The sequence below is a fragment of the Aspergillus welwitschiae genome (assembly GCF_003344945.1).
Source record: "Aspergillus welwitschiae strain CBS 139.54b unplaced genomic scaffold BDQ94scaffold_27, whole genome shotgun sequence".
NCBI lineage: Eukaryota > Fungi > Ascomycota > Eurotiomycetes > Eurotiales > Aspergillaceae > Aspergillus > Aspergillus welwitschiae.
Genome location: NW_020798721.1, coordinates 144,592 through 157,755, shown reverse-complemented (window position 1 = coordinate 157,755; position 13,164 = coordinate 144,592). Strand labels below are relative to the sequence as shown.

Sequence of the window (13,164 nt, the reverse complement as noted above, 5' to 3'; positions counted from 1 at the left end):
AGATAGCCGAGAGGATAAGCGGAGGTTCCACGACATTATTTATATCCCCAAGGGAGTAAGCACTCAGGGTGAGATGCCTCAGGGGACCTAAAATATTTACTGCATTCACTTTGTATCAATATATAACTAGAGTCTTTCTTTTTTTTTTTTTCGCACGCTAGAAGTTATACAGGATTGCCTATACAGATGCAACATTTAGAATAAATATAATTATCATACAATAAGACCATGTAGTTTGCTACACTCGGAGTAGTGAAATGATGACAGCTCAGAAATATACCATCGTTGTCCAATGCTGACTACCATTTCTAATTTTGTCTATCAGCAATGACTAGAGCTTCTCTCTACACAGCGAAGCCTTCAAACACCTCGAGAAACTTGCTGGTCTCTACACGAGATCGTTACCTGAACCAAATTTCGAGATATTTTTCGCGACGCCACACCACTTCAAGCTAGAACAGAGATTATCGGGAGTCTAGCGAAACTGCATGCCGGTCAACACGCACTATTCATCATGCCAGCCCATACAAGCATCTGCAGAAGACCGACATGTGTCCTCTCTCTACCTCCAATATCTACGTCTAAGAGCAATAGTGCTGAACGCAAAGAGTATCCACCAAGTCAGTCAGGCATACGGTTGCAAAGAATTTCAAATGATGGCTGATTGAGCGGCGCACCCACACTCGAGCAACCATACAGTGTCAGTAGTGTGTGGCCGGGGTGGCGGGGAATTCAACATAGCATGCAATGTTCGGTTCAACGTCCGTCTGCATACTTTCTAGCCCGAATTGCAGGTTGCCAGCCATTATGACATGTGCCGCCGGATCAAGCTTTGTTTACTGCAGCGAGATTTCGAACTGTAGATCAGCCACAACCGTCTCCCGTCGAGGATTGACCTAGTGCTGATCTGCAGAGAGAACTCTCAACTTTGTTTGACGCTCCCAGTCCACAAGCTGCACTTTTATGACCTTCCAGCTGGCAAGTGTTCAATGGCTGGCTTGCAAGGTGTGCTAGAAGCTAGGTGGACCAAAGAGCTGGCACCACCGATGGTATTGCCTTTGACACCAATATGGAGGCCTCTGAACAAAAGTTTTTGCGCATGAGTGAGACATTGCCATCCCAAGTCCACGTCGATCTTCTTCTCGCGCGATTGAAGACTGCATTTTAGGGTCAGTCGAGTCAGTTAGCCTTTCGGCTTTGAAGGGAGATGCGGGAACGATAAGCGTTGGAGAAGCTGACCGTTTGTGGCGATTTTACCGAACAAGGAAATGTCCCCCCTGCCGGGTGTTTATTGGCCAATCAGCGCTGATCTGGGCGATCAGTTACCCGGATGGGGCCTGATGATCCCCTGGACTAAACCACATGTGGTTAAGGAATGTTTCACAGTCCTTCAAATTGACCGCACCGCCTTCCCTTTCAGCTTGGATTGGGGCTGCCAAGTCCCTACGGGGATTGCCTCAATGGGGAGTCATCGTCGCCCAGATGGAGTATCACGCAAAGCTTGATCATATCTTCTCCCTGACATGGAGAGAGAACTCTTCATCGCCTCCTAAAAAGGCCGGATGTGTCTCTGACAGCTCCTCCAACCGGCCAGCAGACACCATGAAGGCCCTCAAGGACGAGTACGATTTGGGGTATCGCAATATCGAGGACCCAAAGGAACCCTCGACCCGACCGTTATCAACCTCCAGACCATTGCTTCTGCAGAATCAGACCTCCAAATTCTGGTTGTCAGGCTGGACCTGGGAGATCCTGAGCTGTGTAATTGCCGTGACGGCTCTGGTCGCCATCATCATCGTCCTCTACAACTACGATAACCGGCCCATGCCGGACTGGCCATACGGCATCACTCTCAATGCTGTGGTCTCCGTGCTGGTGACTCTAATGAAAGCGGCCATGATCTTCCCGATTACCGAGGGACTGTCGCAGTTGAAATGGTCCTGGTTCAACGAGCGCAACCAATTGAGTGACCTGTCACTACTGGACGCGGCCAGTCGTGGAGCTTTCAGCGCCACATTTGTTCTCTTCCGCTTTCTTCCTCGGTATGTCCCTCTCACCAGGATTAAACTTGCAACAAAATATGGCTCTAACAGGTAAGTAGTCACTTGGTATCTATCGGATGCTTTATCATGGTGGTTGCCGCGGCCATTGCGCCGTTTGTCCAGCAAGTCATCAACATCACCTCGCAGCCCGTCCACTCGCCCGATCCCTCCGCCATCCAAGTCTGCAATACAAGCAGCTATGTTGACTATGGCGAAGGCTCTGGGCCAGGTCTGAACAAGGTTCCTCTATCCACAACCGGGGCCATCTACACCGGTATTTTTCAAAGTGAGGGCCCAGACAGCAACACGGTTACCATGACGTGTCCCACAGGAAACTGTACTTTCACTCCTTATCAATCGCTAGGGTTTTGCAGTCGCTGCGCCAACATCACAGACAGCCTCACCCTGCACAAAACATCGGTTACCAGTACCATGGCCACTTACAATTACACCCTACCCAACGGATTCAGCTTCGAGACCTCCTGGGGCATGATGTATTTGATGAACGCCACCAACAACCTGAACCTCGTCAAACTCAACACCGAGAACTTGCCCGTTATACTGAACTTCACCGCCATCAGCGCCGCTGGCTACGGCGTGCCACCACAAATCAGCGCAACCGAATGCGCCCTCTATTTCTGCGTCAAGACATACGAAGCCTCGGTCCACAAGGGCCGCTACAAAGAAACCCTCGTATCGACAGCCTCATCCTCAAACTACTCCGCCACATCAGTGACCAGCGACATCTCCCTCACTCCCGAAACCTGCTACGTGAACGGCACGCAGCGCTCCGACCGCACAGACTGCACCTACAACGTGAGCTGGCTCAGCCGACTCGCCATGTCCAATTCCCTCACGCCCCTGCTGAAAGGCAAGGGTTCACTCTTCGTCAGCAACCGGCCCGACTGGTCCTCAGACACCATGCACGCCGTCTATGGCGTGGAGGGCAATTATACGGATATCAACTCGATGTTCCAATCACTCGCAGGGGCGCTGACAACACACGCGCGCAACGCCGTGTGCAAGGCGTCAGTAAAGGGCACGACCTGGACCGTTGAGTCCTTCGTGCACGTCAAGTGGCCGTGGATGATTCTTCCGATCGCCTTGATGGTCCTGACCCTTGTCTTCCTTGTCACGACGGTAGTCCGGACCCGGAACCAGTTCATTTGGAAGTCGTCGCCGCTCGCGTTGCTATTCTCGGATGTGGCTGTTGAGGCACCACACGCCTTCGAGCGCAGTCCGGATTTATCCCATATGGAGGAGGCATCGCGCAAGATGAAGGTGTGGTTGGAGACGACGACGGGAGGGGCAAAGTTGAAGGCTGTGGTGGGATGATACTGTATGATGAGATATTTTATATACCCTGTATACTAGTAATAATGTGTATAATATGCGAAAAGAAACGGTATAATGATTGTGACGAATGTAAATGAGATTTTAGATTGACCGGGACATGGTGTTTTCTAATAAGGTGACATGGTAACAGTATCCCTTCTCAGAACATGTTTGGCAAACTGGAGCATCCCCCTTTTCGTGGATCACATCCCGATGCTCCATTATGCTCTTCGGTAGTCTACCGATGATTTACACCATACCATGTCTTTATCCCCATATAAAAAACAACACCAAATATTGAGAAACTCACATTATACACTACCAGTACACTAACTATATCCATATATTCATCCCCGATCCACTCAACATCTACAAATCAAAGTGTATGCCATGATTTCAACCCATTTAGCACTCCTCAGTAGTGCACTCCTGAACCTTCAGGTTGGCAGCCTTGTACTCCGAGCTGTGAGCACCGTACCAGTAGACCTCCTTGGAGGGGACATCGCCGTAGCCATCAACGGCGAACCAGGCCCTGCCGCCCTGAGTCAGGTAACCCTGCTCGTCGACGCCGAAGCCAGTGGTGTTGGCGTTCTTAGGGACAGAACCGGAGTGAGGGGTGGTGAAGGAGATGGGCGAGACGCTGTTCTCGATGATGTACAGGTTCTGCCAGGCGGTGGGAACGGCGCCCTTGGCGAGGTAGGTGAGGGCTCCGTTGGCGCCGGAGGAGACTGTTATTTCGTTCGTTAGTGGGATACGTACAGGAGGTTTTAAGGGAAGAGTAAGAGGAAAAAGACTTACGGATCAGCTTGGTGGTTTTCTTAGAGGAGTCCTTGCCGATGTAGGCGAACTCTGTCATCTAATTAGTATATCGGTTGATGGGGGGTTCCGATGGGAAGGAGGGAATGCGTACCGCCATCGGTGAGGACGGGGGTGTTGTCGTCGGCGATGAGGGAGAAGCGCGCGGGGAGAGAAGCAGCAGAGACGGCGCTGACAAGGCCGGCAAGAGCAACGATGGAGAACTTCATCTTGACTGGAGAGTGGGATTGAATGTGGTATTTCACAGAGGATGATTGTTTTGATGGTTTGTGGTTGTGATTGATGGCAAGATGGGAGGTGTTCAACAGCGTTTATATATCCCGGAGGGCGAGGAGGTTAGGTCCATCTTAGGGACAAGTGAGGTCACTCGCAGACCCAAAGATGAGACTGGTGGACTCCCGATGGAGATTGCTGTCGTTCTGGGTTATCGATCGTCGGGACTATGTGAGACATGTCTTGGAGTCCCGCGTGGTGTGCCGGTTTCCCCGGGCTTATTCTCATGCGGTTGCGGAGGGGGAGGCACTAATTATGCTATCGCTGGCAGGTAATAGCAGCAAAGCATCATGAGAGGATTGATTGAACAAACTGTTGTATTTGCACCTCATACAGTACCGTGGAATATTTCGTCAGGAGGCCAACGGATCTGTACCGGCTTCTATTCTGGGCTCGGCCGTTGATCGTCCCGGTGTTTCAGATGATCCCCCCCCCATATTTGCCCCTTCCAGTCAATAACCTTAAACAGATCCTCGAGATGGACGATGATCAATAGTCAATGGAGATATAGCGTTGTAGGTAAGGCTGGACTCCGCCGCAGTGTTCCAGTTGTTCTTGAAAAGTGGAATCTTCATGAGCCATACAGCATTCTGGTTGACGGCATGGGGAGGTTCCACAATGCCAAGGGCACCTTGCCATACTGAGACAGTGACGCTATTGAAAGCTGTTCACTCATCTCCAATCGATCGGCTTCTCCTATTGTTAACATGTCCCTACAGAGTAATATCTCCGTGGTGGGGTGTGGTGCCGATCGATGACAGCGACTTGTCTTGCCTGCTGAGACAAGCGGCTGAGTGAGGTGAGGCTATGTTTGCTGATATCGGAGTTGATTATACTCAGCTTATGCAGAACCAACGGTTTACCTTATATTTGTTGCTATTTCCTCTTCTGCCTTTGATGTCGGGTGTGGAGAGTATAGACTGCAATTCCTGAGGCGAATGTAGTTTGGCTGAGATGCTTACTGTCAAGTTCAGCGAGGACTAATTTTGAAAGAATATAATAATCGTCTTACTATAAAATCACTATACAGGGCGCTGGCTCACCCTGCAGCAAGCTAAGAATGCCGGTCGGGTTGTTTCCGAGACAAGCTCCAAATTGTCTCCAACTCACGGTGCGATGATCCCCCTGATGTCCTCCGGGATGTGATGATAAATGAACTAAGCTGAACTGGCTTGGATTGGCGAGCTGAGCGTGTTCGGCTTTCGAAAGGATAAAAGGATAGTGAGACATCTGCGGATGCAGAGCTGCAATTGCTAATAGTCCGTAGCCGAATAATTATCCGAGCATGGCTGGCGAGACCGAGCCTGAACTCATGCATACACACTCGACAGCTAGAAACTAGCCGTTCAGAGAGGCTAACAGCATAAAGAAAGAATAGAATTACCTGGCGACCGTGGCATGTTATGAAAGGTGGTCCGTACTGATACGGGCCTTGATAGGTGAGATTGAAGACGAGCAGAGAAGACAATGCACACACTGAACTCTTAGTCCAGGACTTGATTGTCTACGCAGCACTGACAAACGAAACTACTGTGGCCGAAACCATACCCCTGCTTCCACCGGTACGTGGCCTCGGTTATTCCATCGGTGTCAAGTTGTGTGCAGACGCCTAATTCAGGAAGGACCAAACCGAGATAGTTCACAATGGCCGATGAAACACCAGGAACACACACAATCACCGATGAATGTAACGTACACGCCATGATTCTCCGAATTGTACTCCATGAACGATAATGGCCGCCTCATTTTGTTCTTCGCCCGTCACAATTCAAGCAAAGCCAGCCGATCCCTCGGCCTCTGATGCGGGGAAGATAAGCGAACACAGATGGTTGGACTCGGACTCCGCGAGCTGCAGCTCCAATGGCACCGTGGCATCAATGCAAGAAGCCGCCAGGGTTTGACTGCAGGTGCCAACACTCCGATTGCTCGAGCGGGGAAGATCAGGGTCGTCAGACAATTTGCGGCAAGGGATGGCCTGCATAAGAGTCCGCTTCTTCCGTGATGTTTTGTTGTCACTTGACTTTGACTTGGACGGAACTTTTACCTTCACATAGGTCAATTAAGAAGGGTGTAGAGCGATACAGGGACTTGAGAGCATCATGAACCAAGGAACCAAGAGTATACTACTGGCTGCCACGCTAGCAGCCATCCCCTGGCAAGTCTACGGCTCCATCGAGCAGTCCAGCCTCCTGCCAACACCACCCATGGGCTTCAACAATTGGGCCCGCTTCATGTGCGACCTCAACGAGACCCTGTTTACCGAGACTGCCGATGCGATGGCTGCTAACGGTCTGCGGGACGCAGGCTACAATCGCATCAATCTGGATGATTGCTGGATGGCTTATCAGCGATCCGACAATGGATCCCTACAGTGGAACACACTTAAGTTTCCCCACGGCCTGCCTTGGCTAGCTAAATATGTCAAAGCCAAAGGGTTTCATTTTGGAATCTATGAAGATTCTGGCAACATGACTTGTGGCGGATACCCCGGATCCTACAACCACGAGGAGCAGGACGCCAACACCTTTGCTTCATGGGGGATTGACTATCTCAAGCTCGACGGTTGCAATGTCTACGCAACACAAGGTAGAACACTCGAGGAGGAATACAAGCAACGGTACGGACACTGGCACCAAGTCCTCAGCAAGATGCAGCACCCACTGATCTTCTCCGAGTCAGCCCCGGCATACTTCGCGGGCACAGACAACAACACAGACTGGTACACCGTGATGGACTGGGTCCCGATCTACGGGGAGCTGGCCCGCCATTCTACCGATATCCTGGTGTACAGTGGAGCAGGTAGCGCATGGGACAGCATTATGAATAACTACAACTACAACACTCTTCTTGCGCGCTACCAGCGACCGGGGTATTTCAATGATCCTGATTTTCTGATCCCGGATCATCCTGGCCTGACGGCGGATGAAAAGCGATCGCATTTTGCACTGTGGGCTTCTTTCTCGGCTCCACTTATTATCAGTGCTTATATACCTGCACTTTCGAAGGATGAGATTGCCTTCTTGACGAACGAGGCGTTGATTGCGGTGAATCAGGATCCCCTGGCGCAGCAGGCCACGTTGGCCAGCCGCGATGACACACTGGATATATTGACCCGTAGTCTGGCAAACGGCGACAGGCTGCTGACGGTGCTTAATAAGGGAAACACAACAGTAACGAGGGACATTCCCGTACAATGGTTGGGTCTTACAGAGACTGACTGTACATACACGGCCGAGGATCTCTGGGATGGCAAGACCCAGAAGATCAGCGACCATATAAAAATTGAACTAGCCAGCCATGCGACAGCAGTCTTCCGGCTCAGTCTTCCGCAGGGTTGTTCCTCGGTAGTGCCAACGGGGCTTGTCTTCAATACAGCATCGGGCAACTGTCTGACCGCCGCCTCAAATTCTTCAGTCGCATTTCAGTCCTGCAATGGAGAGACCTCTCAGATCTGGCAGGTGACACCGTCAGGAGTCATTCGTTCAGTATCGCAGACCACACAATGCTTGGCTGCTGATGGAAACTCAGTGAAGCTGCAAGCATGTGACAGCACGGATAGCGACGGCCAGAAATGGACGTATGCAGTCACGGGAAACTTGAAGAATGCGAAGACAGATGATTGCCTGACTGAGGGATCAGTGCAGATGAAGTCGTGTCTTTATGAGAGGGATGGCCAGGTATTCGGTCTCCCAAGTGGCGTTCAGTTGGCCTAGGGGGTAGTTGGAAAGCATGGGCAGAGTAGCGGCATATGTGAATCAATGTTGGGGTCTGGTTGACCAGAATAAATTTGGATGATAATAATATCAAGGCAATCATTAGGGACATCATATATGTTTGACTTTGCTTAACGATTTTCTATAAACCGTCATATTTTGGAGCCCCTCCAGCTTGGTCTAGATTTGACGTGCTCTAAGTAGGTAATTGCAATGTTGATCGATGAGGGCCGCATATATGGCATATTATGCCTGAGTCTGCTTTGAGAACCTGAGGGGCTCAAACCCTGGCCATTCTTTCCCCGGTTCGCCAAGCATTGGGACCATAAAAGGCAGCTGGAATGTGTTGAAATTTCGAATTTACTATCTATACATAACCAGAGTATCGTTGTATCTATATCGGCCAATATACCTGCATTCCGTTGAAATATGTGCGTACCTGAGATATTTAAGTGCAGTCCAAAGAGATCCCAGCGATAACATACAACCTCATGGTCTTAGGTGCATACTGAATGCACGATCAAAGTTGCCCACAGACAATCTTCCCAGACAATATTGGAGTCACTCCATTGCAATCATATCCTTCATATCCACAATTGAGATTGGAACGGCTGGACAGTAAGCCGCCAAAGCCCAGCATTCTTCGGCGCTATATCCACCAATGGCTCCACACAATGCAGGGTATCTTCCCAACCGTTAGTCCAACGACCATTCAAGGTTCACACGTGATAGCTAGCGTAGAAAAGCCTATTAAGGTCCAAGGAATGCGCCTCAATAGTATGTACTGGGACATATCAATGGCATTGTTGTAACGTGAACATTCCGGTAAGCTAAGGCCTTGACAGCGCCTGTCATTGGAATGTACTATACTGGGATGCCTCAGTAGGCAGGTTTGATCCTAACAGCGGCCGTTATAAAGCTCATTAACCTTCAACTAGCTCTAGCACAAGGAAGTCAAGTCTCCACAGTTACTCTCTTGATTATTTGCACGCCGAAACAGTAACGGCGCCATGGTTTCTTTCAAGACTCTCGTGCTTACGATGATCCCTGCGGTGATGGCGCAGAACAAGACCCTGATTGTATGCTTACTTTCCCACTATTAGTCTTCATAACGCCTCAGTGACAATATATCATCTAATTGAAATCCTACTAGGGCACCACGAGCGAGTTCCGCGTCTGCACCGTGGACGCCAGGCCCATCTACTCCGAAACCTGTATCCCCTTGAACCAAACTGGGTATATATAATTCCGACAATCAGTATTACAGAGCCCGATTTAACACAAGATGAACAGATCAACCCAGTTCAACGTTGCTGTCGGCTGTCGCCAATTTGGGTATGACGACCAACTTCGAAATCAATGTGATCTATCTAGCTGACCGATTATTCTTCCGTAGAAACACCGCATGCACCGGAAGCTACGACACGGTGGGATACCGGAGCGACTGCTATCAGAATAGCCGGTTCTTTCAGAACTTTGGTACGATAAGTGGAAGCATTTATTGCTATCCTTCTTAGGGGACGATGGGCAGTCGAGACTTGTCTGAAGAGTCTGTGGATGGACTTTACGCAATACTATTATGACTGTGAGGGCATGCTTATCTAGGTAGCGAATGAAATTGACTTGCTATTGCTGAGCAGTATAAATGCGACATAAATTAGTGATGAGACAAGACAGATTTGGGGAAATTGGCAGCTACTCTTCCAGCGTGATAAAATTCCTCCCAATTCGGGCAAGACAGCTGCTACTACTACTCGATTATTCTGAGCATGTAGCCTAGTATCGGCAATTCCCGACAATAGATTGGGCACCCCACGTTGAGCGAAGGCCATCAACAGCGGTAAGCTGAATCGATTGTTGGGGAAAGGGACGCAGCCGAGAGAAGCCGCGAGAATTCTCCGCTGGTAACCTGAGTTCAGACCCACGGCGCCAGAAAGCGACTATTGGATGCGACGGTACAGTAGTGGGTTTTAGTTTGGATGTATCTGGAGACATCGATGCTTGTTCGCCGGCGCTAATTTGGGGCCATCGCTTAGGGAAGAAAAAGAAAGGAAGGATTTCATCTGCCGCGGCATTTTTGGTCAGGCATTGGCAATACTCCAAGCAGCTTGCCAAAGTGAGAAATGTGCTTATGAATAATCTTGAGTAATAGTTAATCAATTGTCTTACAGGATAATATGGGAATGGCATTGGCATTGTGTGGCTGGCAGGCAGCATGTTGCAAATTGCAACAACGCGATCCCGGCGATCGCCGTCGGACTCCGGGTGGGAATCAGGGTTGGAGACCCATTGCTTATCAACAACAGCCGACGCCAGTCGTTCTGGGGTGCATTTGCAGAATCTTTGGACGAATCAGCCTTTCGTCAGTATCGGCTGGTCCGAATTGACCCAGCTTGCTAGCCGTTGGAGACATGCAATGATGCCATTGTCTCGTCCGATAAGCAAGGCCGGCCAATCCCTCGTCCCTTCTGGCTGTCTCAGAAAAGTTATAATGTCCGTCTCGTCTGCCTAGCGAACAATTCGAACTCTGTGTGTGTTGTCCCTTTCAAGGTCTCCAGCATGCGTTCTTCCGGTCTCTACACAGCACTCCTGTGCTCCCTGGCCGCCTCGACCAACGCGATTGTCCATGAAAAGCTCGCCGCGGTCCCCTCCGGCTGGCATCATGTCGAAGATGCTGGCTCCGACCACCAGATAAGCCTGTCGATCGCGCTGGCACGCAAGAACCTCGATCAGCTTGAATCCAAGCTGAAAGACTTGTCAACACCTGGCGAATCGCAATACGGCCAGTGGCTGGACCAGGAGGATGTCGACACGCTGTTCCCAGTGGCCAGCGACAAGGCTGTGATTAACTGGCTGCGCAGCGCCAATATCACCCATATTTCCCGCCAGGGCAGCTTGGTGAACTTTGCGACCACGGTCGATAAGGTGAACAAGCTTCTCAACGCCACCTTTGCCTACTACCAAAGCGGCTCTTCCCAGAGATTGCGCACAACAGAGTACTCCATCCCGGATGATTTGGTCGACTCAATCGACCTCATCTCCCCAACGACCTTCTTCGGCAAGGAAAAGACTACTGCTAGTTTGAACCAGCGGGCGCAAAAGATTGACAACCATGTGGCCAAACGTTCCAACAGCTCGTCCTGTGCCGATCTCATTACGCTGTCCTGCCTGAAGGAGATGTACAACTTTGGCAACTACACTCCCAGCGCCTCGTCGGGCAGCAAGCTGGGCTTCGGCAGCTTCCTGAACGAATCCGCCTCGTATTCTGACCTTGCCAAGTTCGAGAAGCTGTTTAACCTGCCCTCTCAGAGCTTTTCCGTGGAGTTGGTCAACGGCGGCGTCAATGATCAGAATCAATCGACGGCTTCCTTGACCGAGGCGGACCTCGATGTGGAATTGCTCGTCGGAGTTGCTCATCCCCTCCCTGTGACTGAGTTCATCACTTCTGGCGAACCGTGAGTATTGAATTCCTAGACAGAACTTGAATCGAAGCTAATTGTGTAGTCCTTTCATTCCCGACCCCGATGAGCCGAGTGCCTCCGACAACGAGAACGAGCCTTACCTCCAGTACTATGAGTACCTCCTCTCCAAGCCCAACTCGGCTCTGCCCCAAGTGATTTCCAACTCCTATGGTGACGACGAACAGGTACGACCCTACATTCCCCATTCCCTGAATGTAGATACTAACCGGACCAGACCGTTCCAGAGTACTACGCCAAGCGAGTCTGCAACCTGATCGGACTTGTTGGCCTGCGCGGCATCAGTGTCCTCGAGTCGTCCGGTGACGAAGGTACACTCATTTCCCTGCCCCATTCCTTGTATCGAAAGCACTCTAACAGCAGCACAGGTATTGGATCCGGCTGCCGAACCACCGACGGCACCAACCGAACCCAATTCAACCCCATCTTCCCGGCCACCTGTCCCTACGTGACCGCCGTGGGAGGAACAATGTCCTATGCCCCCGAAATCGCCTGGGAAGCCAGTTCCGGCGGATTCAGCAACTACTTCGAGCGGGCGTGGTTCCAGAAGGAAGCTGTGCAGAACTACCTGGCGCACCACATCACCAACGAGACCAAGCAGTACTACTCGCAATTCGCCAACTTTAGCGGTCGCGGGTTCCCTGACGTTGCTGCCCATAGCTTTGAGCCTTCGTGAGTCCATTCCCCACATCATGATAATACGAAATATGGTCTAATGAGACCTGCAGATATGAGGTTATCTTCTACGGCGCCCGCTACGGCTCCGGCGGTACCTCAGCCGCGTGTCCCCTTTTCTCTGCGCTAGTGGGCATGCTGAACGATGCTCGTCTGCGGGCGGGCAAGTCCACGCTGGGTTTTTTGAACCCTCTGCTCTATAGCAAGGGGTACAGAGCGTTGACTGATGTGACGGGGGGCCAGTCGATCGGATGCAATGGCATTGATCCGCAGAATGATGAGACTGTTGCCGGCGCGGGCATTATCCCGTGGGCGCACTGGAATGCCACGGTCGGATGGGATCCGGTGACTGGATTGGGACTTCCTGACTTTGAGAAGTTGAGGCAGTTGGTGCTGTCGTTGTAGATGTATATGTATATGGTATGAGATTTTGTATGTGATATGTGATATTATGTGAGAGATAATGGTTTAGACTGTGCGTGGTATACATGGACAGTTTATTTTTATTAAATGAGCACCTTCATACGGCAGGGGTCTTAGAGATTCCTCGCATTGTTATGATCGCTTCCCTCTTTCTAGAGATACATGCTTCCCCACCCCGCCTCAGCGACCGTCTACGGACACCAGTCAGAAGACCCCAACAACCCACTATTAGTGGCTAGTGAGGGCATGCATAATTACTCCGTGAAACCCCCGAAATTAAGCCCGACAGGGGCATAGAGAAATCGATCCAATCACTTAACTTACCCCGCTTCTAACACGGCATAGGGCTGAGCGATGTGATGGTGCAATGGCCACGCCATTTGCCGATTAGCCGTAGGGCCAGTTGTG

The 13,164-nt window shown here is 50.8% G+C and overlaps 5 protein-coding genes across 5 annotated transcripts; 4 read left to right on the top strand and 1 right to left on the bottom strand.

The window, feature by feature from the left end:
- Nucleotides 1-1,362: 1,362 nt before the first annotated feature.
- On the top strand, nucleotides 1,363-3,377 carry BDQ94DRAFT_180853 (DUF3176 domain-containing protein; the record flags this gene model as incomplete). The annotated part of the gene is made up of 2 exons (XM_026773748.1): nucleotides 1,363-2,042; nucleotides 2,102-3,377. The coding sequence occupies 2 exons, from the start codon at nucleotides 1,363-1,365 to the stop codon at nucleotides 3,375-3,377; spliced, it is 1,956 nt and encodes a 651-aa protein (XP_026623849.1).
- A 67-nt stretch (nucleotides 3,378-3,444) lies between these two features.
- BDQ94DRAFT_64979 (uncharacterized protein) lies at nucleotides 3,445-4,544 on the bottom strand. Its single transcript, XM_026776254.1, has 3 exons — nucleotides 4,288-4,544; nucleotides 4,176-4,226; nucleotides 3,445-4,105 (listed from the first exon to the last, which is right to left on the bottom strand). The coding sequence occupies exons 1-3, from the start codon at nucleotides 4,400-4,402 to the stop codon at nucleotides 3,783-3,785; spliced, it is 489 nt and encodes a 162-aa protein (XP_026623848.1). The 5' UTR covers nucleotides 4,403-4,544; the 3' UTR covers nucleotides 3,445-3,782.
- Nucleotides 4,545-6,342: 1,798 nt separating this feature from the next.
- Nucleotides 6,343-8,211, top strand: aglA (putative alpha-galactosidase). Its single transcript, XM_026773747.1, has one exon. It carries the CDS (start codon nucleotides 6,566-6,568, stop codon nucleotides 8,177-8,179), a length of 1,614 nt encoding a protein of 537 aa, XP_026623847.1. The 5' UTR covers nucleotides 6,343-6,565; the 3' UTR covers nucleotides 8,180-8,211.
- Nucleotides 8,212-8,963: 752 nt separating this feature from the next.
- BDQ94DRAFT_148058 (uncharacterized protein) lies at nucleotides 8,964-9,788 on the top strand. Its single transcript, XM_026767132.1, has 4 exons — nucleotides 8,964-9,258; nucleotides 9,333-9,415; nucleotides 9,473-9,514; nucleotides 9,576-9,788. Exons 1-4 carry the CDS (start codon nucleotides 9,190-9,192, stop codon nucleotides 9,694-9,696), a joined length of 315 nt encoding a protein of 104 aa, XP_026623846.1. The 5' UTR covers nucleotides 8,964-9,189; the 3' UTR covers nucleotides 9,697-9,788.
- A 907-nt stretch (nucleotides 9,789-10,695) lies between these two features.
- BDQ94DRAFT_148057 (S53 family peptidase) lies at nucleotides 10,696-12,898 on the top strand. The gene is made up of 5 exons (XM_026767131.1): nucleotides 10,696-11,634; nucleotides 11,684-11,825; nucleotides 11,876-11,969; nucleotides 12,027-12,330; nucleotides 12,387-12,898. Exons 1-5 carry the CDS (start codon nucleotides 10,739-10,741, stop codon nucleotides 12,736-12,738), a joined length of 1,788 nt encoding a protein of 595 aa, XP_026623845.1. The 5' UTR covers nucleotides 10,696-10,738; the 3' UTR covers nucleotides 12,739-12,898.
- The last annotated feature ends 266 nt before the right edge of the window (nucleotides 12,899-13,164 follow it).

Excerpts from the sequence above, each read along its gene's own strand:
- BDQ94DRAFT_64979 (XM_026776254.1), bottom strand. The coding sequence starts at position 4,402 with ATGAAGTTCTCCATCGTTGCTCTTGCCGGCCTTGTCAGCGCCGTCTCT. Across the intron at positions 4,227-4,287 it reads CCCCGTCCTCACCGATGGCG|AGTTCGCCTACATCGGCAAG; the intron begins GTACGCATTCCC and ends ATTAGATGACAG. Across the intron at positions 4,106-4,175 it reads GAAAACCACCAAGCTGATCC|TCTCCTCCGGCGCCAACGGA; the intron begins GTAAGTCTTTTT and ends ACGAAATAACAG.
- aglA (XM_026773747.1), top strand. The coding sequence starts at position 6,566 with ATGAACCAAGGAACCAAGAGTATACTACTGGCTGCCACGCTAGCAGCC.
- BDQ94DRAFT_148058 (XM_026767132.1), top strand. The coding sequence starts at position 9,190 with ATGGTTTCTTTCAAGACTCTCGTGCTTACGATGATCCCTGCGGTGATG. Across the intron at positions 9,259-9,332 it reads CGCAGAACAAGACCCTGATT|GGCACCACGAGCGAGTTCCG; the intron begins GTATGCTTACTT and ends AAATCCTACTAG. Across the intron at positions 9,416-9,472 it reads ATCCCCTTGAACCAAACTGG|ATCAACCCAGTTCAACGTTG; the intron begins GTATATATAATT and ends CAAGATGAACAG.
- BDQ94DRAFT_148057 (XM_026767131.1), top strand. The coding sequence starts at position 10,739 with ATGCGTTCTTCCGGTCTCTACACAGCACTCCTGTGCTCCCTGGCCGCC. Across the intron at positions 11,826-11,875 it reads CCTATGGTGACGACGAACAG|ACCGTTCCAGAGTACTACGC; the intron begins GTACGACCCTAC and ends TAACCGGACCAG. Across the intron at positions 12,331-12,386 it reads GCCCATAGCTTTGAGCCTTC|ATATGAGGTTATCTTCTACG; the intron begins GTGAGTCCATTC and ends TGAGACCTGCAG.